We start from the raw sequence: 25960 nt of genomic DNA, 5'->3' as shown, positions 1-25960 counted from the left end.
ACAGTCATTTTGAAGACGACAGAGGCCAAGTGCCAGTGAGGCTTTTCTTTGGATGGAAGTATGGCGCCCAGTCAAAACACACAGGTGGGAAATACAACAGGTTTACTTTTTATTTGTAACTAAAAAATGTTGTTGTAATGATGACAAAGAAAACTTAGATGCACTCTCTTTTGTGCAGCTTGAGAAAGTCGTTGATGAGGTGTTGAAGAGTGGAGATTTCAAAGCTCTGGATGTATTCTTGCAAGGGGACACAATTGAAGGGCCCCCCTTCAGATGTTCCCCACAGTTTCTTACTAAATTGGATAAACTTATCAGCAGGGTAAGATGAAGCCAAGCCCACTCACCCATATGCAACCATGCCATGTTGTTATGAGTTGTAGTGAACCCATATGTTTATTGTCTATGTAGAGTTTGGAACAAAAAGAGTCAAAATCAGCCAGTTTGGGACTTAGTATTCTCTACAAATGTGGGGGAAACCTAAAACTACCTGGTGGCGGCCAAGGGCTGTCAGGACTAATAGCTCAAGGCCTGGTCAAAAAGATAAGTATGCATCCATACAGTGTGTGAGTGCTGTGTAATTAAATGTACCTCAGTGTGTTTATTGATTTGTTTCTGTGCACATGGTGCAGTGGTTTGAGAAATGCAGGCAAATGTTGATCCAGTGTGGCCCCCAGTGGGATAAGACCTTGTTCAACCTCTCTGAGGACTTCTTTGAAGCCTTACTGGTGAGCTGATGGTTCACAGGAAAACATACGTTGCATAATAAAAACAGTGTAGTACTTGTGAGAGTTTAAAGTGTAAAAGTGCCTTATATCCTCTGTTACAGGTGGTTCATGAAGCATGCAAAGAGGGTTTGTTTGGAACATTTGTTTCTTATTATCTGTTCCATTCTCAGTTTGTGTGTTTCATTTTCAACAACCCTTTTAGGTTTAAATCAAATCAATGCTTTTATGTAATAACTTTGATGATACACTTCAGCATTTAAGGAAAAAACTTTTATCAATTAACATTAATACAGTTATCGTACTTGTTTGTTTTTTCAGGAACATACAAAATCACAGAGTGCTTTATGAGTCCTATTGGTCAGTTGGCAGTAGACCCCAGAATCTACATCCTGGTCCAAAAAGAGGTTTGATAAAGTGTTAAGTCCTTTCATGGAGTAGTATAAAAAACAATCACTCAGGTTTATAAATAAACTTTTTCATCATTTTCAAACAGGCAATTCGTAAATTCAATTTAATTCTGGACAAAATCCCAGCGGAGCTGAAGAAAAAACGAAAGTTCCTTACATCCCAGGAAGCCTCAGATATCATGTATGTCATGATAGTAACCTCATAATAAAATCATTATTACTCATTTATTACAGTTTCCATTTGTTACTGAACGTTTTCTTGTGATCATATTTATGCAGGCTCAAGATTGCTGGTCAGATATTGGATGGTGGTGGTATGTTTTTATCATACATAGTCGTCATCACTTCTCACCCACATGTAGACACAAGAAAAGTACAAGAGTCTTCCTTTTTTGTTTCAGATTATGACTTGCAGACAGCCCTGATGGAAGCTTTGTGCCGAATGGCCACTCTTGACCAGAGGAAGGAGTTAGCAGTCACATGGTTCAACATGGAGTATGTGGCCAGTGCCTTTATCAAGATCAGTGATTCAGAGTTTGAGACGGTAAAGAATGTGAAATTCATATAAGTGCATCACTTTTATTTTGTAAGTAGTTTAATAAATGAACTCAGCAGTATAGAACTAATGTTTATTTGTGTGATTCTAGGATTGTCGCAAGTTCCTGAACCTGGTGAATGGGATACAGGGAGAGAAGAGAAGGTACACAGATAAATCAGTGCCTCAGATAACATGGTAGAGAACTTGTAGCGGGGTTTAGGGTTGCCTCTTAAAGGGGAATATTTCAATTAAAATGTTATAGCACTCTCTTAATTTAAGCACAGTGAGAGAATGAATGTGCTCTCCCAATGATAATTGAAGTTCAATGCAAGGTAATATCTGACATTATATTATCATTAACTTTAGTGTCCTTGAAAGAACAGAGGCAGGGAACACATGTAGAGTTGATGACAGCTGCATAAAATGGAATAACAATGTTGTCTGTGTTATAGAGTCTTTTCCTACCCTTGTTTGGAGGCTTACCTGGACAAGAATGAGGTAAGAATGAGCAGGACTTCTGTTGCTAAAAAAACAGTTTGAAAATCTTTCTGTATGTTAAAAAATACGAAGTGACAAGGAAAGATGTTAGCAATCTGAACATGACATCGTGTTCAAGGCTATTCAAGGCATTTACCTTATATGTCCTTATAAGTGTTCTTTGCATGTCTGAATCCATAATGTATTTGTTTGTGTGTCTGTTTTGTTTTGTTTGTGTGTCTGTTTTGTTTTTGTTTTTGTCTGTTTTGTTTTTAGCTGCTTATGCCAGCTGATGAAAAACTGGAAGAGTTTTGGATTGACTTTAACCTCGGCAGCCGCAGCATCTCCTTTTATTTCTCTTTGGCTGATGAAGAAATGCAGGTACCTAGAGATAAAATGTGAAAGCGGAGCCACTCTTATTATTATTATTTAAATAATTAAAGGAGATGCACATATGTAACCACTTGTCCCTTTCATGTAGGAGGGTCAGTGGGAAACAATATGCATCAATGAGAATGAAGTTAAGAGCTACGCTGTCAAAGGTAAAGAAAACACATTTGTTTCGAGTGGCTTCACACTGTAGCTGCAAATTTCACCCACATAATCCACACAATCACATGAAGTATGCAAATAACCCAGTGCTGTGTTTCTCAAGAGGAAGGAAAGACCAAAGTCTTGCAATTGAAGTTGTCAGAGGTGGTGGTTGTGGGTGCAGTAGAAGGATTGAGTCTGACCATCCACTTCAGCTCGTCCCTGGACATCCGTCAGGCTGCTCATAGTGTCTATGGACACCGCAAAGACAATGTAAGCTGTGGGTCTTTCTCTTACTCCTTAATGGGCTGCAATATTAGAGAATGTTTATAAGGTTTTCTTGTTAAAATCAAACACAATATAAATACATTACATTAGGAAGAACTTGTTGTGAATAAAACAAGCTTCTCTTCTGTCAGGGCTTTGTGGGGAAGACAAGCACATCTGTTGTAAAGACTACAGTTAAAATCATAATGGAAGAAAACAGCTCGCAGGTAAACAGCTGGCTCTCAAACATAGCTCTGATATGTTTGATGTGGTGTTGTGTAAAGTGTGAAGTCAGGATACGAGCACAAATTGTTTTCTGTTTCTAATATCCCTATTAATCTCCTATTGCATCAAAAGTCTGACCATTTTTAAATGTGATTACCAGCAGACTATCAGAACACGTCTGCCACTCTCCATGCAGGTGGTTCCAGAGAGTCAGGTGTCCCTTGGAGAGATTGAGAAAAATACTGCCACCTACCTTTTACCTGTCCCGTCTGCACCTGTACAGGTAAAAAGAGATGTGAACTCTTCATTTAGAGTATGCATGTGTTTTTCAATGACCAGGTTTGACTTTGTTCTGCAGAAATGGTTTGATGTAACAAAACAACTACCACATTGTCATCTCGCGTGTGCCTAAAAGAGATGCCTATCTCAATCAAAACTGTAAAATGTTGCCAGTATTTATTTTGTGAAACCATGTACCTGAAACGGATTGTCGACTGTGCCAGTAGAGGGCGTATTGAGCAAGGGTACCAACAGTTTGGAATTTCAGCCTTCTGTTCGCCAGTATTTGCACAACCACTGAATCATTGACACTGATTTCATTGAATGTCTAATACATTCACAATAAATATATTTCTAAAAAGACAACTTTTGTTTGGTTTGTTTGACATGGGCCATGCATGACACAACTTTTGGCCCAGAGTTAGTTTTTAAGCTTTAAAGATAACATCCCTGTTCATCTTTCCTTTTGGTATTCCATTGCTATTAATGTCACTAGGAAGGAATTACATACGAAACACATTTTAATATTTTGAGTATCTTGTTGAAAATGTCCTTCTGTTTCAGATGGTCACCCCAGCCAGGATGAGGATTTCTGAGTCGATCACCTTCGTTAGTGGAAGCGGAGGAGGAAGTGTTCGTGGTGCAGGTTCTCTCTCTGCTGTTATGCCATCAAGTAGGTGAAAGACAGATAAGGTTAAGAATTGCTGTTACTGTCTCAGTTTTTTAAATTCGTTTTTTAGTAACAACAGGATCATCATGCTACTATATAATTATTCATCTTGCAGTAAATCTGCTTGACTAAAATCTTTTGACTTTTAAGTTATTTTAAAAGCAGCCTCCTGGACATTTTTTCAGATATGTAGTGGGTCATACTGCAAGTCATTGTTCCCTCAAATTTCAGATACACATTTTTTTTTTAAGTTTGCTTAACTATGCACTTAACAGCCTGTCCTAACAGCAAACAACATGAGCGAGTGTGAGCAACAAAATCCGCCTGATTCAATTGTTTCCTATTGGAGTGTCCTGACTGCCCGCGAGCGACACAGCGCTATGGGGCGAGACGTTTTTACTCCGACGCCCCGTTTCTAATTTAGGAACGAGGAAGGAGGGGGCTCTACAAGGCACTGGCACTCGCTTTTCTCACAGAGCTTGTTAGCTTGTTGTACAAAGGGAAGATAATGGTGCATAAAAAAAAAATCCACACCAGAGATTGAAATCTTAACTTTGACTTGTGTCAACAACACTGGAGAAAAACTTATTGACGAGCCTCTGAGTGTTGTGATTTCATTCAACATTTACACAATACAAAGCACCGCCGTTTGTCCACCTTCAGTACAAAAGCCCTGTCATATTGTTTGCAAGGGAAAACTGAAATTCCCAGAGAGAGAGCAAATAATTCAATATTTACTGGATGCAGTGTGGACAGCCAGTGTGCGATCATGCTCACGTGCTGTTGGGACACGGTGTAAGGGAGAAAATAGTGGAGTAGATTATATTGGTTACATATAGTTAGAGAAATAAAGTGGTCTGATTACAAGAAAACAAACAGAGCTGATTCCAAATATTTTCTAACATGACTGTTTTGTCTAACAGTTTTTGTTAAATCAATCCTTATGACCCTAGAAAGTTTACATTAAGATACAACACGTCTCCTGGAAGGGAGTCCTGGTCAAAACTGCAATATAAATTCAGAAGAAATGAAATTTGAATGAGATAAATTCCAATAAAAGTTCTGGTTAAGATTTTTTCCTTTGGCCTTGAGTTTTCATGACGTGGTGTTGTACATTTATATCTCCTTAATTTACAAATGATTCTTATTCTCCTTTTTTACATCGCTATTCACATCCACTTTACTCAAAACCATTGAATCCATTTCAGGTAGTTCATCCTGCTTGGAATGCTTTGTATAAATGATCAATAATTTTTTTCTCTCTTTTCTGAAAGAGAGTGAAAAATCAAAAGACAACATGAAGGTCTTTGTCCCAAACTTGACATTTGACATGTTTTTTTCTCGCTTTCAGACACTTCAGCCAAAGGTAAAGGGAAGCCAACTCTGCAGATGATTCGTTCAAGTGATCGGCAAGGTGATAGTTCCCTGGGAGAGCTAATGACAAAAAACGGCTCAACCAGTGAGACAATAGCGAGTGGCATGAAAAAGCAGGTATGACACATTGTTGTCCCTCAGATTACCAAAACAGATTTATTAGCAGTATGTAAATCTTAATTCAATAGCCAACGGTCCAGATAATGTTTCAGGTTTTGATCCAAACACCTCTAGAGTCAGGCAGCTGGGTTTTAATTATAATTTTTTCCAACCCTGGACAACCCTGAATGTATTATTTACTTGTTTAGGAAAGTTATTATTACACAAAACAAACTTTACCTTTGCATCTTGACTCCATTGTCCAACAGAACATGAGAATAAAAGCATCAGCTATGACTCTAAGTGGACAGGAAGAAGAACAGTGTCTTGGTATTGTATTTCTTTATTACTTTCACTTCAACAAAGCCCATAAGTTTAGCTATGCAGTTATTGTATTCTGTCAAAGCTCATGTTACCCATCACTGATCTTTTTTACTTTCAGATCAAACTTTTGTGCCTGACAGCCAACCGAGGAGTGAGAGAAAGATGTAAGAACTGTGTAAAAAGTTTCTCACTTTTCGCAGATCTGCTAGCCTTAGAGTGGCCTTTAGCATTTACTGTGTACAGTATGTGTATGTTTGTTCATCTGAACATTCTTTCTTTTTTTTCTCTTTTTTTTTCATGTTATTTCTTTTTTAAATACAGGTCGGCTTACTGGAACAAATTTTCAGTTTCTGAGATGCTCATAATGCCCACACAGAAAGTGAACTACATTCCAAGAATTGGCAAGAAAATAATTCAACACATGTTTTTGAGTACATTTCATGTAAAAGCCATTAGGATACGTATTATAATAGGTAACAAATGAATGTATTGTCAGACATTTGATTATTGATTGTTTTTTCTTAGAACCTTCAAATTCAGAGCAGAAGAAAGAGCGCCTGTCCTCGGCACAGAGAATGTCAGTTCCGGTCAACAGCCCAATCAGCCAAAAGAAACTCCATACTGAGCTCACGCAGCGCCTAAAGACGGTCCTTAATGAGAGGAACCATGATCTAGCACCTCAGGAGCCAGCAGCGCCAAAGAGAAAACTGGATACTAGAGAGGACGCTAAACGCAGCGTCTCTTCAGACCAATGGGCTTCCAAAGAGCAGAAGGTCAAGAGAATTGGTCCGGCAAGACAGAAGAGCAAAGACAAATTGTCTCTTGAGCCACCTGCTGCTCAAACCAAAGCTCCAGCTAAGGCCTCAACAAGCAAAGGTGTACATGAGAAGATACTACCTGATGTTAAAGCTCAAACTGACAAAGCCCTTTCAAGAAAAGAAAAGGTAAGAATTATGTCAACTGTAAGCAGCTTCATGTTTATTCTAAGCTTATCAGTGTGAATTGGTACAGTCACACGTTCCACTGTTTCCACTCAGAGAGATTTAGCAGTAGCAGGCAGCATGGTGAAGCTCATCTCTAGCCATTACGAGACTAAAACCCAATCCACCGCTAAAGAGCCTGCAGAAAATATCGCTCAGGGCTCGATTCCTCCTCCAAACCTCACCAGGTATGCACATTAATAGTTATAGTCATATGTTGTGGTTTACTGTAGTAAAGGAACAAATCAACTTTGCCACTTATTGTCTGTGTGTTTTTATAATAGGAAGGTGTTTGATATGGGGTGGTTACCAACCACTACAGTAAGTCATTGATTTATTCATGACAAAGAGTGGCTTTAATTCACTTTGTCCTGCTTGAATCACTAAAAATGATTTCCATTTGCATCAGAAAAAAGAATCTGGAGCTGTAAGCCGAATGAAACCCAACAGCAAAACCACAACAGTCTTCCCAAGGCAGAGGTATTTAACTTCAGCTAACTGAGTTTGAGCTATATTTCGTTATTTAAATGGCTTTCAGTGCATTAACAGAGATTTTATATTGTTTTTTTCTGTTGACAGAGAAGATATTTTTGCATTCAGCATCGATGAACCATTGATTATTGGGGTAAATATTGAACATTTTACTTGTTCAATATACTTGTATAATATCTAAATACCTAATATGCCAGTTCAAAGTTTAAAGTCTGTTGTGATGCTCTTTAGGGGAAGGACAAAACCTTCAATAACACTTCTACAATGTCAAGCAGGTAAATCTTACAGATGAGAATGGCCTATAGACTTATTTTTCTGGAGCAGTAGCCATAGCAACAGTTACATTTTGTCTAGAATTTGTGTCAAAACGGTCTCATTTTTCCTTTAATGTTTGACAGTGGCATCAATGACTCTTCAGCACTCTTCAAGACAACCAGGAAAGAACAACCTGTTCAAAAAGTAAACTTTCATTGCTCTGTTGTGTTTTGTTAAAGAGATTAAAAGTGAAGCTGCTGGAGAACGTGTTTGGTATAAACTTATTTTCAGGAGGAGGGTTATGCAGTGAACACATTGTAAAACTGACATTTATGTGATATTATATCATCTGGTGCTCTTTCTGCCTCTATGTCGTTGACTGCCTTGTGTTTCAGGAGAAGCGGCATGTGAAGAAGCATCTGTTCAGCGACACAGACACAGACTATGCCATGACAGAGGTCAGCTGGCTGAGGGAGTCGAGCAGGAAGCCCAAACCAAAAGTTACCAAATACTCCAGGCAGCCAAATGTCAAGCCTAAATCCATGTCACCCTATACTTCATGTAAGCACATTAAAGGCACTAGGTCATGCTGCTACATTATCATGTGAAAACTGGATTTAATAATGAGATAGTTTGGATTTCATTTTATTGTAGATGTATCCCCAGATGTACCTTCACCCTCTCAAAAACAAGTAAAGAGGGATACAAAACCTCATAAGGTAAGGCAGTACTTTTTTGGAAGCAGTTTTCTGAAATTCTCAGACGCACTACCACAGTCAGCCACAGTGTGTCATTCTCTAACCAGAAGAAGCCTGCCATGAAGGCGAGAGTGGAGCACCCAAAGAAGACTGTGAAACCAGCAGTAGCAGCCAGCAGCCCACATGCAGCGGGCAGGAGGTCCAAGAGAGCTGCTGCCACATCTCGCAAAAGTTACAGAGAGCCAGACAGTGATGAAGAATCAGAGCAGCCTAATGCTCTCAACCCTGTATGTTACTGCACTTGCTCATTTCAAAAGTTGATTTATTGTTAATCCACTTTTTCTCAATTTATAATGTTGTTATGCTGCTGTTGTTTATGTTCACATCTATTCATCTCAAACATTAATCTAAGGAACAAAGTCTTACAGTTCTTCCCATACTTGATGCCTTAATTTGAAGTTATCCTGTAGAAGAGATCATTTTGTCAGTAATATTGTAAAACGTGAAGCTCATTGCAGCGTTGCAGACAGTACATAGACAAAAATCACATTGTGTATATCCAATACCAATAGTGCTCCTCCACTAATCACCTGGAGAAAAGACTTGGGGCTGCTAAAGTGATAAAGAAAACGACAGACGGCAAACAACCAACAAAAAGCTATATGAAGCTAGAAAGCTACAATAATATCAGCCTGTCAGAGTCAGTGTCAGAACTGACACACACCTCCAAGGTAACAGACATTGGGTTATTCCATAAATATCCTTTTTGCAATAATACCATGAAGAATCAAAAGGTCTGAAATGATTTAATAATTACCGTATGATCTTATAGAATATGGATGATGTTTGCAGTGTGAGATGCAAAATGTAATTGTGGGAATCGTTATGGAAACATAACTGTCTTGAACCCAAACCACAGCAGGAAATTTAATTTGTGTCCTTCCACCAACAGAAATATTTTGCAGATCCGAAAAACAAGAAGACCAGTCTAGAAGTTCAAGAAGTAAAGAAGAGGAAAGAAACCTCCATTGAGAAATCAGCGGAGGCCTCCAAGGCATCGGAAAGAAAGAAGCTGTTGGATCTAAAAAAAAAATCTGGGTTCAAAGTGAGAGAGCTCAACCTTCTTCTTGATCACTCCAGCCTCTTTTTATTAGGCTATTAGATGATACTAGGTTTACAATAATAATTGACTGTTGATAAAAAATCATAATAATATATGAATATGAAATTTCAGAAATAATTGTTCTTGCAGTTCTTCAAACATTAAAAGCTTTATGTTAAATTTTTTGATCCAGCAGATGTCGCCCTTGAGCACAAGCATGAGACCAAAACAAATCGCGCTGCATTGTTTTGTTAGCATGCTAATGCTAGCGATCTTTATTATGCTCGTATCTTCACTCTGCATGTAAATTTACCTGAAATGACCGTGATCTAGAAACGCTTACATAACATTCAATTAAGCAGTGAGTACAGTATGTTATTCTTCTTTTCTCTAGTCCCTCAATTAAACAACTTTTATACGCGAGGGGAGGAGTCAGACAGACGGCCGGCCGGCCGTCCGTGCGATGTAAACAAACTGAAGATAGGACTCGGAAAACTCGAAAACATCACAGACAGTGGGACTCGGGTGTTACACCCATTGTAGACAGTCTTTACTCAGAGTTATTTTCAGAGGATATACTTGATTTATATTATATTTAAATGTGAAAAATCACATATTAAGCCTTTAAGAAAATAATTCAAAAAATTCACACCAAATCTTAGATATGTTGTCTTGGCAGCATGGAAAAATGACTTACAGGCCAGAAAATATCAAGAAATCCTTTCTATTTTTTGCTGGATTAGACTGTGAAGGATACAAGGTCTTACATCTGAATGTTTACATTGTGGTCCAGAACTGGTTTCATGCCTGTTAGTCTTCATATATAACTGAAACACTTTTTAATTTATTTTCTTTTTCAGCAGAAAAGACCTGATATAGTACTTCCAGAAACATTAAATAAGAAAATGATTGCCCCTGCTGAAGAACTAACGAGATCATTGAAGGACTGGGTGGCCGGCCAGACCTCCTTTTGTCTGTCTCCTCCTTTCATTGACAGGATGAGATGTAAGTCTCAACCAAACAGTGTTCATTACATGTTTCATGTTGTTATTTTAAACATCGGTAAGAGCCCTGATTTTCTCTCTCCATTTGACATGAATGGCCTTAATACACTGTGGCTCCAAAACCTCATTGCCATTACTGAAGTTATTTATGTCTCCTGCTTAAGTGTGAGTTCACTTATCAAGATGACTATTTCATTTTTTTCTTAGTGAAGTAACATTTTAACATTGTCCAGGAATGAATGAAGGCCCCTGCCTTTAGAGATCATTCAGGCTGATGAATGTTCATACTTAATGTTAAGTCCTCATGGCCTCTGAAGTGGAGCACTTTACAAAAATATAGAACTTTATTTCAAGACAAGAAATTCAAATTATTGACCAAAAACTGACATTGAACATTGTCAACTATTTTCACTATCTCAGTAAAAGGATAAAACATTGTGCATTAGATCCAGTTCTTCCATTACCAACTTTTAAGCAGCGCGTTTTAAAACAGTTACATAAATGACCCTGTTGCTCTTCAACCCAATAACTGTAAGTTGATATGTAGGGAAGCATGTATACATCAACCTCTCACTCTGTTTAACTTTCTAGCCAGCTATTTGAACATCTGTGCTTATTTTGGACTCTCACAGCTGCCGAGAGGTCAGCCCCAACCTTGGGTTTGACCTGTTCCCCTCTCCTCACTCCACGGGGATCCCCACTCCCTGCCTCCCCTGACCCTCCCTGCCGGGACACCCCCTCTTCAATCCTGCTGTTACCCAAACCCCGCTCTACAGTCAGCAGTAGAGGAAACTTCAAGCCTCTTCAGTACAGAGGAAACGCTTTCTACAGTGCAGAGAAGAAGCGCCGCTCGTCCAAGACTCCATCCATTCGTTCTGTTAGCTCTAACCATTCATTGACCCCCAGAGGTCAAACCCCTGCACCTGGAAACTCCTCCGGACCTAGGGCACCTAAGGTAAAACACCCCTCCCTGTAGCTTTCTGTAGGTCTCATAGCCATAAGAGATATCTGTGTAAAAGGTTCTAGGTCCCATAGAGGTTTGTAGTTACAGTAACACAACACATCCTCTCTTTCTCACTGATTATATGTTTGTGTGTGTGCTCAAGAATATCTTATTGGTGTAAAAAGCAGCCACCTTAGTGTTTTTTAAGTATCATCTCAGTCTTCATTAGTTTAAATCACTGACAGGGTGTTCCCTGGTATTTAACATCCGCTGGTGATTCACACACCTTTACACTACATCAGCTCACTCAGCAGTCATGTGAAAAGCACTTGAGGGACATGAAAGGATGTGATAGTTATCAGGTGAGTGAAGGCCATCATAAATATTAACCTAGATTTTAAGGAAGTTGCACCGTGACCTAAGCATTACTGGTGGAAATTCCCATACCAGCTGAGAAACACTTTTGAGGTTCTGTACTGAAGCAGTTGTGTTATACTGAATCTCAGACTGGTTACAGCTGAGGGGTGAAATTACAGATCAACCACAGTACTCTACGAGGTTAATGTAACAACTGATCTACAGTAGGCACATTGAGATACACGGTTTGTTTTGGGACATTGTTGGAAATGAACTAGATAAGTTAAAAGATGAAATATCATGATTGAATGTCCTATTTAACTCGAGACAGAGAAGAGAACAGATCTACATGCAGGTAATGGGACTACAGAAGCTAACTCTGGTACAATGCATTAAATGGCAACAATTATGTTTAATATTGTACATCGCCCTTTTACAAATAAATACATTAAATGAAATACAACACTTCATCCGAGCGCCTTAATCGTCATCAAATATCTCCTTTTCATTTTAAAGTCACTAATCCATGATAGAGTTGCTAATTTAAGGTATAATGCGCAACATTTTAAACATTAATATAGAAGATATTAAATATATTCTAACTAAATATATCAGTGAGTAATGTCTTTCTGAAAAGGAGTGGATTCAAACTCATTCTGATTTGTTTTTGGTTTTTTTTGCTCTGTGTTTTTATGTGACTGGACAACGCTTCTTAAAGCGTGTTTATGTTTCGCTCAGAGGCTCAAACGTTTCGTTCATGTAAATCCCTCCCTGTGCAACCATTAGCCCTGTCAACACGAGGGGGAAAAGAGACGGCTCCGCCCAATCAGGGGCGTTCGGAGGCATACTAACAATTCAAGAACAGACTTTCCAAATCAAAGAAAATACTTTCTTGATAGAAGTCACATCAAAGAAGTAAGAACCGAATCAGCTTTGGGATGCATATCTGAATGGATATCAGTTCAGCAACAGCTACACTCGGTTGGCACTCTAAGGAAGCGGCTGGGCAGGAGGGGAGGTGGTGTGTTGAAGGGACAGCTGTGTTTTGGCTTGAGCGACTCGTGCTAAAGTGCGACATCTACTGAACGTCTTATCTGAAAGTTGCATATTATACCTTTCAATAACCACTAAATGAGCTGCCATATTTCTTCTTGTCCATCAGTTTCTCATCACTTCTCTCTCTCTCTCTCTCTCTCTCTCTCTCTCTCTCCCCATTGTTCTATCTGTTTTCAGATAAGTCCAATCCAGCAGTACCCACCCTCACTGCCAGAATCTGGTTTGCCTCTTTCTGATCAGCCCCTGTTGACCTCCACTCTCCTGGAACTGGACAAGCCTTCCATGCCCTCTCCTCCTCAGTCTCCATTCACTGAAGACGCCATCCAGCAAGACTGCTATCTTAGTTTCAGTAAAGTGTCTTCAGTATCACTGAGCCAGTCCTCCACAAAGTCACCGGTTCACAATCAGAGAGCTAAAGACAGCCCTACTTCTGCCCTGGCTGTCTCTCATAAAAGAGAGGTAGAGCTTTACCACGCCTAATGTTTTCTAATGGGAACACTGACATTTCACTAATGAATGATTCAAATAGTGACATTTTTAATAAGTTGAAGCTATCAAACAAATACCAATGCATTGCTCTCTTTTCTAACAGAAAACACCAAATTCAGACCAAGACCATCAACCTGCACAGCTTCATGTCTCTGGTAAGAACTTTTGTGGCTGTTGACTGGTAAAAAGTCGCTATGATTTAACTCCACAGCCATACAGCTTTTCAACATGCAATTCAGTGTGAAATGACAAGTGACTGAACTGTTTTAGAAAAAGAACCATTTGTTGTGAAAAGGTTTTATACTTCGTAATGTATTCGAGCATTGGATTCTGGTTTTAGGACCAAGTCGCAAGCGCCGCATGTCCTTGTCCAGTAATTCTGAGGAAGATGAGGAGGAAGAGCAGATGAAGAGCACAGGGAGAGGACAGCGTTCTCCTCGGATGAAACCAAGGAAGTTGTTCAAATCCTGTAAGAGTCGTTACTGTTTCGATTTTGAGTCATTTCTGCCTGTAGTTACTTTTCCAAACATCTAGCTGGAATAATATCTCTTAAGAAATTGGTGCAATTAATACAAATTAGTCAAATCAAGTGTTATCGTGAGTACCAAATCATTTAACGCAAAGAGGAATGTGTTTCATCATCCCATAGGCTAAAAAAACTCTTATTATTTGTACCTCGGTTTAGATAATACTGTGTTAATACGGTTAGCAGGAGCTCGTGAGGCAAGATGGTGAAATATTACTCCTAAACTGAAGGATCTTATATAAAAAAAATGCAGAAAAACACTTAAGGAGAGACTAGTCATGGCACAGGTACCTATGATGCAGTTTTTATTATGCATCTCATTCAGTGTCAGCAAAGAATCATCCTCCTTTTAGAATCCTCTTCTTGAACTGTCATCCATTTCTTATTTGGTTTGTCAAAAAGTCCAAAGGCTGAGTATTTTTAAGTTTTAAATGATACAAAGCAGTCGTGGGAAGAGGATTATGATTGCAATCAGAATCAGAATCGGGTTTTATTGCCAAGTACATTTACACATACAAGGAATTTGACTTGGTGTATTGGTGCGAAACAATTAACAAGGAAATAAAGCAGAACTAGCAACAACTTAAATAATACAGTACAAGAAGCTATTACAATATATAAAATAGAATTTAAAAATGTTTTAAATGTAAAATATAAAAGACACAAAAATGTACAAAAGGTGCAATGTAGGAGCTGTGTAGTGGACTATGAGAAAAAAAATCTTACAGTGTATGTAACCTACTCTGAGTGCATGTAGGAAAATACATTTAAAGTCCAGTGGGCGTTAATGTAACGCATAAAGAACAGTTCAGCATTCGCATTATCAATGCCTGATTAATAACAAAAAATATTGCTACAATTTGACTGACACGAATCCCCTAATGGACCAGTGGATTTCTCTCTTACCCTCAGATGCTGAGATGTCTGTCGAGAGTGAGGTGAGTCATGTGATGTCTACTTCCCACACGATGAGCTCCAGTCACTGGGATGCTGAAACAGGAGATGGTGACATGGACATGGAGGAGGAATTGGAGTTGCCAAAAATGGCTCTAAACCCGAGTAACCTGTGTCAGCAATTCAGTACTGAGCTGACGAAGAAGTTCCAGGTTAGACACACGAGCACCTGCACACATTTGATCAGTTAAAGGGCAAACGAAGCTACACCAGTAATTGCATTGTGAAAACACTAGCTTATGCAGTTTCCCTTTTTCTGAAGTAATTTTTTAAATGCTCTTAATACCACTGATGATTATGTGCATTAGGTGTCGTGGCCATGTGTATTTGATATGGAAACAGTAATTTCTTTAGCCGTAATATTTTTTTTTACTTCTCTTGGCCCCTCTTCTAATAAAAAGTGGCCTTACTGAACCACAATCTATTATCTGTGTTTGTATTCAGAACCGTCATGAGATGGTGGAGGTGTACAACAAGCAGTCCCTGAAGACTGTCCAGCAACATGTATCCTCACTCAACATGCAAGTCAACAAATTCAGGTTAGTTAGAGGTTGAAATGTCAAGACGTAGCTTAATCAGTCAGCGGTGAGTCAAGAAAGCGGCTCTCAGGTTTCATCTTTAGTGCAGCGGTACTTGTAAACTCTACATGCTCCAATTCTAATGGGTGTCCTGTCTTCTGAAAAGAGCTTTTGTTTTTTGTTTGCATTAGATGTTAAATATCCTCGTCTGTTTCCTCTCCTCTGTACAGGACAGAGAGGCTTGAAAAAGTCCGGACTGTCCTCTTGGAAGAGATCCACAAACTGGAACAGGATGAGACTGTGCTAAAAAGCATGGAGAAAGACCTGACTGTATGTCTCGCTGTCTCTTTCACTCTATATCTCTCCCTCAGCACACACACACCCACACATTCTCTGCTGTCCATCATTTTGAGCAGAGGAATATTGAGATTAAAATCGTTTCGAAACATGTCCATGAATGTTGTTTTCTTGATGCTAATATGATCGTTGTCTGTTTCGTTTTCGGTCTTTTATTTCTCACAGATGTACTGGAAAAAGCAGATCACTGAGTACCATTCTTACCACGAGCACAAAACCAGGAGGTGTGTGTGTGTGTGTGTGTGTATGTGCATGTGTGTTTTTGTGTATGTGTGAGGCTAAATAAGCTATGTTGTTAAATTGTTCCCTTTATTCCTGCCACATCCCTACAGGCTCAACATAGTTAGCCTGTAAAATAGAGCTCATAAGATTCATGGAAACCTTCCCCTTACACTCATCACTGTACTGTCATGACAGAAATATACAAACATTCAAGTTTTACTATCAGATTCATAACAATAACTCGTCTCCAGCACTTTGTGCTCTAGTTCCAAGATCAATCAGGAACGTATCACTAGATCACTCTCACAAGCATTAATCCCAGTACTGTCATATAAAAACAGCTGTGATCAGAGGTCGTTCTTTTGTACATACACTAATATCTGGAATGTGGCCCCACATTATATCAGGACAACAACCTCAGTTTGGCATTTCAAGCAGGCATATAAACACCACCTGATGAATGGACAAACTTCTAATGACTAATTTAAATAATATTTCTTCATTTCAGTTACCTGATTGTCTGTGTTGTTCAGTCTGTTATTGTTGGTTTTGTTTGATGTGATCTTTGTTTTTTTATAATGTACATAAATGAAATGGAAAATGAACACTTCTACTCTGTAAAAGCTGAAGCTGAGACTCTGATTACTTACTTTTATACATGCGTGTTCTTCTCCTGCTCTCGCTCAATCTGTTGCGTTGCTTTCCTCTCTGTCTTCCCTTTCAAGGAACGAGACCCTGGCAAAATTCCTGCAAAGTAACGTGTGTCCCAGCTTGGAATATGAGGAGAAAATATTCACATCCCAGGTCTGATCCTCATGGCAAAATTTCACAGCTGTCATCTACTATGTGCTTCATATTGTTGCTCAAGTGTTAAGACTTCTAATTAGTGGTGAAAATCCAGAGCTCAGGGAGCTTTTGTATGAAGAATTTCCCTCTGCTTCATCATCGTTGTTAAATAGCAGCTCACTTCACCTCCTACTGTATTTCCTGTCATTTTTGCTGAGTGGCCTTCACAGCATTTTGCTTATGTCATTGTCTCGTGTGCTAGCTCGTCCCCTGCTTGTCCTGACTGTCATATTCTGTGCCCCCTCCCCCCTCAAAACCCTACTGCTCTGCCTGCTGTTTTCAGATGTGCCTGATTAGGAGAGACATGAAGTCAGTTCAGGACAGACTCCTCAGTCAGATGGTGAGTAGACACGACACAGGTGACCCTTCAGACTAGAATAATTAAGCTCCGATTTGGCCAGTGTGACCGTGCCCTTATCAATCATGCCTAATTCATCAGAAGCGCATTGCTGCTTTGAAAAACAGTTTTATCACATACAGTCTATAAAGGATTTATCACTCTGGTGTCTTTGTGCTTTTTTTTTACCTTTTTGTAGCAAGAGGGCGAGATCCAGAGTGTGAAGAGAGGCCTGCATGCTTTGTTTTTCCCCTGAGGAAACCAAGTTTGAGTTGAACTAAGTTCTACCAAAGGTCCCTACAATGTAGAAAAAAAAAAGGTTGTATATTTCACCACAAAGTGTGTGGTACATGTGCAGGTTTTATTTCAAAGTGTTGATTTTCCAGACTGTGTTTTTATTGAGTATGGATATGTTGGGTCTATTATGACCTGAATGTGTTATTGCTATATGTTTGATCTTATTAGAAATGTTATAGCATTCTTGTATCTCTTCTACGGTGAAATTCATTCATTGTTATAACTATTCATTCATTCATGACTTAGATTCCCCCTCCCATGTATGTGATGTGCTTGGCTCTGAGATTATTTTTATATCAATTTCAGAATGTTTTCATGCAAGTTCGTTAGGTTTTTAAAAAATGGCAAACTAAATATTAATTTAAGAAGTTCAATCTCACCAATTATTTTTTAACATGTTTAACCTGAATTTCATTTGAGAATAAAACATTTTGAAAAACGAGACAAGACGTTCTTTAAAAAAAGACCTTGTATTTTGAAGACAAGTAGTGCTTGCAAAGGTATTTCTCTTTTCAGTGAAGACGCTGATGGTCTCATTCAGATTGACATACTGTATGTACAGTTTATATCAAATTCACCCCGATACCCTCTCCCCCAGACTGCACAGTCTTTACATAGTCCAAGTGACACATTATTCTTCATTTAAGAAAAGGTGAAGCTGGTCACATGCACAACTTCCTCCCACTACACAGATCCACACCGCCTTGTCAAAGGAGTCCATGAAATAGTACAAAAAGAAACACTGACTGAATGACAAGATTGTTTTTCTTCCTCTACTCTCATCCTGAGAGTCAGAGGCTCCTCCATAGTTACTCTTCCACCAGCCAGCTTCCATAAGGCGACGTCCAGCAGTCTCCAGGACACACTGCCGCAAATCATCTTCTCCCACACCCGTGCTCTCATACTGATGCTATGATAGTCGAGGGTGCTGGAAGAATGTTAAAGACACGCTGAAGGCCACGAGGCTCCAGGCTCTTTAAACTGTCCCGACTGAGCAGCTTCGAGCTGTTCCAGTAAATTTTCCAAGCTCAGCATTTCTTCACAGAAGAAAGTCCCTACTTTCATGGCCGGTGGAACCTGAAAAGATAAACAAGAGAGGCCATGTTTAAACACGGAGAGCAGTGGCTTTGTCTTCGTACCCAGCTGTTATTGCAGACATGCAGCTATTTTTAGCAGTCATTACATGCAGTGATGTACTCACATCCCACCCTCCCTCTGGGTTACTGTTACAGATCGTGAGGACCCTTTCCCCCCCCCCCCCCGAAGCTCAGCCAAGGACACTGGCACTCTATCATTTCTCCCTACGCATCACGGCCCTCTAAAGGACACCCTCCCCCCACCCCCATCTTACAAGCACTCCCATCTATCTTTAGCGCACACTGCATGAGCAAGGCAGGCTAAAAATAGACCACTGCTGCCAAGAATAGAGCAAAACACATTTCCCAAAACATAATACACGCAGACGTAATCTTCACAACACTGACCTCGTGAGGTGTTTGCTGGAGGCGTGCACTTCCATCTCCGTGCTTTTAAACTCGTTCAGCTCTTTTCGGATGGCAGCCTGTGGGAAAAGGAAAAAGGGCATTAGTGCATCCCTGAGTGCATGCTAGGCCATTGGGGTGCTGCAACCTTTGAACAGGAGGAAGACAAAATAGAATCAGCCTAAAAAAAAAAACTAAAGATGAGGGGATTTACGAGATAAGCTGATAACTGCAAGAGGCAATGAAAATACTGTTGATGAGCATTAGGTCAGTGTTTGGGGAGTTTAAAAATCAGACTGTCCTTAATAGTTCACGTGGTTTGGTGATAAGACTAAGTGATTAATGCGGGGTCACTAAGGTCGACATTGCTGGCTGCTCTTCCTGTCAATATGACATTCTTCCCATATCAATACACACCTTGTCTGCTGCTGAGAGCCGAGTCCAGGGCTTGTCTGCTCTCCTGTCATAGTCCTGAGCTTTGGCCACCTCCACATAGTCACTGAAGCGGATCAGAATCTTTCTGTCTCTGAGTTCATCTACTGTGGGCCGCTGGTTAAGCTGAAACACAAGAAGTTCAAAATGCGTTTAGACACGTCTGTTATTGCATTTGAGTGTACGTGCTTCACAGTAAGAACAATCTTGGGCCTATTTTTGGTACAAATTCGACAAAAAAATATTTGTAGAACACAAAAGCCCAATTCCCTTACCTTTCTGTTTAGCCGCTGTTTGATCTCCCTCCTCTCCTCTTGCTCTGTCTGGTCGTTTCTCTCTGCAGAAAAAAAAAGAAAGCCAAGTTAGAAACGCACCCTAAATCATGTTTTAATGCTAAAGACAGCACATTTTGAAATGATTAAATGCCATACATACATTTATCAACCATGTTTTTTTAAATTTTCCAACATATGTAAGCCATAGTAACTCAATGATGTCTTGATTGTCTTTACAAATCCAGCTCCCATCACCTCTAAGAGTGTTCACAGTGAAGAGAGGGAATGTGCACTCAGGCGTTTTTCTGCTCCTGAATAATGCACAGCACCAGGCAATCTATGCGATTTTTCTGTATTGTTTGCCCAGACAAGTGTTTTTAGAAGAGCATTTCTCATTTTTACAATGTGTTCTTAATTGACCAGATGAAGAGACGGTGCTGAGGAAACAAAAATTGGAGTACGTAAACTTACGTTTCAGGATGTTCCTGCTCTCCAGCTCCTCCACATTCGGTCTCTGGCTCAGCCTCCTGCGGAGAAACACCAACACCACGTTTTGAACCATGTTCACTCTATCTGTCCCCTGTCGTCTCGAACCGGCTCTAGTTTCCTCACTGTGCGCGTTCTCGAGAGGAATCCCCTATGTCTCCATCTCGCATCCAAACCGCGGCTGTGCTGCTTCGACAGAGGCGCTCCCCACATCTGGAATAGTCAAAGGAGCACTAGTTCCCCTGTTTGAGAATTCCACCAGGTTATATTTCGGTTCGTGAGACGTCTGTACTCCCGCTGCTGCTGCTCCTTTTCTAAACTCTACTACTCGGGCTACGATCGCTTTTGAACTGGGTCGTGATGTGATGCCTGGGCGAGACTCCCCTAGTTTCCCTGGTTACTGCATGCATAATGCTGTGAGGGCGGAGCTTTATAGGCTTCCACTCAAGGCATCCCCAGCCCCCTTCTGGTGTACTGGGCTACTGGAGCACACATTTAACACATATTGTTGCATCAGTTCTGATTTTTTTTTTTTTTTTTTTTTTTTTGGTAGTCTTCTCAGAAGGATAAACACGAGGTGAAATTCGTGATAGATTCAAGTTACTGATAGCCTACCTATTTTATGATCTACTATAATTTCAATCTTTGTGGCACTATAACCAATCATTTTAAACATCCAGATCTCTGAATTTATTTCAAGCTGTCACATTCCCTGACTACAAAGCCTTCATAGACAAAGTACAATTCTAAATTGATTTAAATGATGTTGCTTATTCATGATTTTATACAATTCTTGTCTCTTCTGAACTTTAACCTATTAATTTTTAAAATACAGATTACACCTTGTACCTTTATTCCAAGCTTGTGCATCCCCAAGCTCCCTTAAAGGTCTTTAAAAATCCAATGTTTTCCCGGACTTCCTCTGAACTATTCATACTTTGTATGAATAATAGATGTGAGCTGCACAACAAGGCTCAGCTTCAGACCGCATGGGACACGCCCAACAGCACACCTCCAGAGGTGAGAGGGACAGAGAGGGCAGAATGCCGCTACACGGTAGGACTCTTTTCATCCCTTCATATAGGTTGATGCTGGACACTTTGTAGTTATGCCCCTTAAAAGATCAAAGTTAGGTCACACCTACTGTGACCTGGACACCCACAAAGCTGATGTGTGCCTCATGGTGGAGGGACAGTGGATAACCAATATTGAAGTCTCTAAACCTTATCATCTTATAATAATTGAATAGTTCTAACAACAGATGCCACCATCAGAATCTGACTCATGCAATTAGGAATTTGCACATGTGGTAAACATGTTGTTTAGCACATCTCTTCTACATCAGTAAAGCATCATTATTATCATAAAGGAAAGAGCAGGCTGAAGAAGCTAAATCACATACAGGCAATCAGTCTGTGTTCATTAGCACATGCGTGGCTAGACATCCAGGAATAACCTGAGGATTTATTCAATAGATTGACATCCCCTGTATATTCTCCCAAGAGAAACAAGATGAAAATTTGTCTGCAACAATCTCAGATCTGTGTACTTAATTACTATGTCAGAAATCAATCATCCCTCTCTATTGTGTTTTTATCTCCCTGTGTGAGTAGTTTTACTTTGATAAGCAAATACATCTCATCAAGAATGGAACAGCCCATTACAGCGCTTCTTGGCTCTAGATAAACAAACACACTTATGAAAGAGCTCTAATGCTATTACATTTTAAACAGATGAAAACAAAAAAAAATCCCAAAGCCCTAGTGAATACAACCATCCACTGTATTATTGACTTAGTCGCCGAGTTGCTTAGCAACAACACTTGGTATCTTTGAGATACTAGAGTCCTCCCACGGACATTCTCACTTCTCCCTAGCAACACACTAATGGAGATTTTACTATAACACACAGAGCTGTGTGTGCCTTATGCTATTTTTAGAAAGAGACTGCTTTCCTGGCCTGTGAGCTGAAAAAAAGCTCTGACCATGGTCAGTATTCAATATTATTTTCTGGCATGTCCACATTTTGTTCTGGAACACCAAATGAATCACAAACCCCTTTCCTCTGAGCCACTCTCAGGTGGTAAGAGATGTTTTTCATGAACACTTGTGTACATGATAAAAAAAAAAAAAACATTGACTCATTTCTCTGGTTTCCCACCATTTATTTGCTTCCTGTAACCAAGTCTAGTTTCTGTAAATTTAGGAAGGTTTCCCCAGAATACCAGGGATGACGCATAAACGCCTGTTGGAATAAGGGTTTCCGTTTGCCTCCCAGGATGTTTTGTCATAAAATGAGCGAGAAAAGAAAGTTATGCCAGCCAAGGAAGACATGACAATTTCAAACAAAGAATAAAACACCAGTGGGTGAGTGGGTGGCAGAGGCTCCAAATCCTTCATCACAGCTGCCAATTGTGTGAGGAGACAAAAATGGCCATTCCAAGCAGTCTTCACTCATGTACAGTAGCCGGCCCCCCAGCTACTCCTCCCATCTATTATTTCTGCTGATATAACTCCCCGACAACACATTTGTGGAGAGAGGGGGAGTGCATGGGGAGATGCATTATTGAACAGTGTCAGGGACTAAGATTAGAAACAGCAGTGAGCGGCTGCAGTACGAGTGCCAGGCTGGGAGTCTCTAAAGATAGAAAGGTCATCTATCACTGACACAATGGATAGACAAGGTGTCATTATCCCCCATGAACGTTGGCGTTTTCTGCTTGATCGGCAGCGAATGTAACAGTAGGGTTTCACTGTTAGCTGCATATAGGAATAGAGAGCGGATTGGATCTACAATGGGAGGCACCCAAAGAAATCCAGAGGAGTGTGTGATGGATTGTTTTGTCATTCAATATGAATTCCCAGGGGAAATGAGCTTTTTTTTCTCTTCACCATTCTGAGCTATTTTTAGCTAGGATTTCCTTCTAAAATGGTGCAGTATGCCTCCAATGTATGCAAATAAAGCAGGTAAAAAACACATTACTTGCATAATGCTTCACACTATAGGTGACACAGCATTCATTTTACGCGTTCCAGATGTCAGCAGTGATAATGAGTTCTGGCAAACTAAAGCAGCGTACTATAGAGCTGTCTCTTAGTGAATTGTACTCAGAAAAGGTTGTGGTCTTTTTATTCCTCGACATCATCGCGAAGCACATAAAAAAGTGTCCTTGTTGATCCTCTGAAGAACCTTCATTTATTCTGCCCTCATGAACAATTACAAACAGCCCTAAATCAAAATGAGTGAGTCAGTTGAAGGCTGTGCTGTGTGAAACTACATCTTTATATAATGAGCAGCTTGTCTTGTGGCCGTGCCACAAGTGGAACATCTCTGCCTTTACAAACACAGACCCTGCTGCCTCTTATGCAAGCTGCAGTCATGCTTCATCTTCACATTTATATGAACAGTGCTCTTGTGAACTTGTGTCCAGTGTAAAACCTTTTCTCAACCAACTAAAAGATTTTTCCAGTGACTCTAAGAATAGATCATGTAGGCGGTATTCTTAGTTGTCTCACAGACAGTCGATAGATCTTGTTCTGCAGAAAGTGTGGGCGGTGCTCAGTTCTTGGCTGTGTTATTGCCAAGCAGGTTATGCAATATCGTAGTGTGCCTCTGTTTGATACGGTGGTGTTAAAGAATGCAGGTCTTGTGACACATTCACGCACAAGACTGCCGCAGTCAGTCTTTGGACATTAGGTTTCTCAGCTGTAATCAAAAAGTACAGCGGTGCATCTTGTACAAAGAGTGTTCCTGGAAGCATCATCATATTGTCCTCCAATAACTGTAAGGACAGTTGTACCTTTGAAAGTATCCAGGCATTTACTCTCTTGTTTACTCTTTCAAATAAGGATTTCCTGTCTTCTGTCTTATACTGTATTTTAGAAAATCTTTATTTATTTTTTAACTCTATCCTTACCTAACCTTAATTTATTTTTAACTTACTGTTTCTGTTTCTATTGTAATATTTGGTTTTCAGATTTGTTTGCCATAGCACTTTGTCTACTCATTTTTAAAGGTGCTATATGTGTATACAATATATGTTAGGGTTGCAGCTTCCTTTTCGATTAATTGATACGTTTTTAAAGAAGTGTCTACTTATGCCATTTTATGCTCTGGCAGCGCCTATTTTCTATACAAAACCGATGCAGTTCAGTGTTTTCAGGGCTCAGCTAAGCGAAAACAGCTTTTTGTCTCTGTGCTCACATCGCTCTTAGATGAAATAGTTCAACTTTTGGAAAACCGCTGTGCTACTCAAAGTCACCTCAATCTCATCAACCAATCAAAATCAAGTAGTGGCGGTGGGACTTCTTCTATCAACTTTGTTCACAACAAAGGCGCCTGAGAAACTAATCTGACTCGTCTTTAAAAGAAAATTATGTTTCCTATATAAAGCAAATATTAAGCATACAAGTGATATATAAAACAGACCTTTTTCAGCTTCCAAGGAAAGCGGTAGTGCCGCAAGCCAACTATCAAAACTTGGAAACAATAAGGTTTCGATAGAGATAAGAGCTCTGAAATTGAAGTTGTGAGCACTACCAACACAAAAAAGCCATTAATGGACACAGGCCCTAAACTGATTAATCCTCCAGTCCATAAAATGTATTAAAAAAAACACATTTGTAAAAAATGCTCATTAGAATATCCTATAGGCAAAACTGACATCTTCAAATCGCTTCTTCATCAAACCAAAAACTCAAATCCCAAAGACTTTCACAAAATGACAAACTGCATCAAATCCTTACAGTTAGTATTTCAGAAAAAACATTGCAATGACTTCAGAAGTACTGATAGTAATGTAGAGAGCTTTCAGTGCTTACTTGGCAAGTTTCATTTCAATCTGCTGGCGGATTTCCTGGCGCTCCTGGTCGCTCCTTGCTGGGAAGATGTTCCTGTCCTCCAACTCCTGCTTGCTGGGTCTGTTTCGTAGTTTGACAGTCAGCAGCTCCTTTCTTAGCCTGCGGGGAAGTGTGCCTGCAACCACACATACAGTGATTATCACACTGGAAAGTGCAACTTTTTCTCACCGTTTTAGTCTCAAAAGTGGCTTTGATTGTTTTTATTTTCCTTTTCTTACAGTGACTCATGAATCCTTTTATATGTAACTCCGATGGCTGGAATACCAATGATGCAAACCAGATTTTATGTTTACGACTTAAGCACGAAGTATAAGCAAAATAGAAATTGAGGCATTATGAGATGTCTCTTTCTGTAGCAGAGCCAAATTAAAGTTATAGATCTAAATCAGGGTCCACACAAACCGCCCAATTGTGAGAAAAGTTCATCATCTCCGTCTTTTGCCTGCTCCACTTTTCAGAAAATGTGTGCTAAAACAGGCTGTTTGGAGATTTTCCCTTCATGACATCACAAAGGGCAGTAACCCCTCCATAAGGTGGGTGACACTCCCACAGCTAGGTGTTTGTTCTGCGTAAACTATAGGGCATGGATCAAGAAAGCCCAAGCCACATCCTCTACCAGAGAGGGGTGTGATCAAACACAGCTCACTGCATTTAAAGCTACAGACACAGAAACAGCCTGTTCTGAGCAGGGCTGAAATAAAGGGATTTATAGGCATGATCAAATACAGGATCAGAGCAGACTTTTAACAAGAAACTTCACAAACATATTTTGGGGACCTCTGAGACTAATTAAGATTTGTTGAAAAGGAGGATAATATGTGACCTTTAAGTTTGTTTGCTGATTGGTGGCTAGAAACTTATTTGCGTGTGAAAACCCATGCCTGCTGTGGTAAGATGGTATAATATAATTAAAACAATAAAGGTACAGACCTTAAAACCAAATTAAGAGCTGAAAAAGGCTAAAATTCTCTTTTGGGCTAGAAATAACTGCCGAGTTGGATGATAATTCAGTGTATGTTTCTCACTTCAATGGATCCTTTATTATTACACATGACAGTATGACAGAGACACATTTATT

General features: G+C 39.7%; 2 protein-coding genes across 3 annotated transcripts in view; one reads left to right on the top strand and one right to left on the bottom strand.

Annotated features, from left to right (window-relative positions):
- Positions 1 to 48: 48 nt before the first annotated feature.
- On the top strand, positions 49 to 17796 carry sycp2 (synaptonemal complex protein 2; the record flags this gene model as incomplete). The annotated part of the gene is made up of 46 exons (XM_061057232.1): positions 49 to 84; positions 179 to 319; positions 409 to 540; positions 621 to 725; positions 827 to 851; positions 1044 to 1129; positions 1219 to 1313; positions 1412 to 1446; positions 1534 to 1676; positions 1780 to 1832; positions 2123 to 2168; positions 2424 to 2528; positions 2629 to 2689; positions 2803 to 2951; positions 3098 to 3172; positions 3367 to 3453; positions 4014 to 4122; positions 5471 to 5610; positions 5862 to 5922; positions 6035 to 6080; positions 6238 to 6317; positions 6442 to 6860; positions 6954 to 7084; positions 7181 to 7217; positions 7306 to 7376; positions 7476 to 7521; positions 7620 to 7663; positions 7787 to 7847; positions 8039 to 8204; positions 8298 to 8362; positions 8449 to 8657; positions 8801 to 8828; positions 8914 to 9072; positions 9294 to 9446; positions 10304 to 10448; positions 11080 to 11402; positions 12999 to 13262; positions 13396 to 13447; positions 13633 to 13761; positions 14731 to 14924; positions 15217 to 15311; positions 15521 to 15620; positions 15813 to 15871; positions 16595 to 16673; positions 16999 to 17055; positions 17252 to 17796. Coding segments are annotated over 46 exons (4953 nt in total), but the record flags the coding sequence as incomplete, so codon positions are not given.
- Positions 17797 to 17816: 20 nt separating this feature from the next.
- The window catches only part of phactr3a (phosphatase and actin regulator 3a), a 32626-nt gene continuing 24482 nt past the window's right edge, over positions 17817 to 25960 (bottom strand). Inside the window, exons 7-12 of one of the 2 annotated variants that reach the window (XM_061057377.1) lie at positions 24844 to 24997; positions 20009 to 20064; positions 19538 to 19599; positions 19248 to 19388; positions 18834 to 18910; positions 17817 to 18426 (exon numbers count right to left, since the gene is read on the bottom strand). In XM_061057377.1, the coding sequence (XP_060913360.1) occupies positions 18411 to 18426; positions 18834 to 18910; positions 19248 to 19388; positions 19538 to 19599; positions 20009 to 20064; positions 24844 to 24997 (506 nt within the window). In that variant the 3' untranslated portion in view covers positions 17817 to 18410. The remainder of the gene's footprint in view (positions 18427 to 18833; positions 18911 to 19247; positions 19389 to 19537; positions 19600 to 20008; positions 20065 to 24843; positions 24998 to 25960) is intronic. The other variant, XM_061057376.1, reaches the window with a different exon arrangement.

This window comes from Labrus mixtus, chromosome 15 (assembly GCF_963584025.1).
Source record: "Labrus mixtus chromosome 15, fLabMix1.1, whole genome shotgun sequence".
In the NCBI taxonomy this organism is placed as follows: domain Eukaryota; kingdom Metazoa; phylum Chordata; class Actinopteri; order Labriformes; family Labridae; genus Labrus; species Labrus mixtus.
The sequence above is the reverse complement of the archived record's forward strand: the minus strand, read 5'-3'. Positions and strand labels throughout refer to the sequence as shown.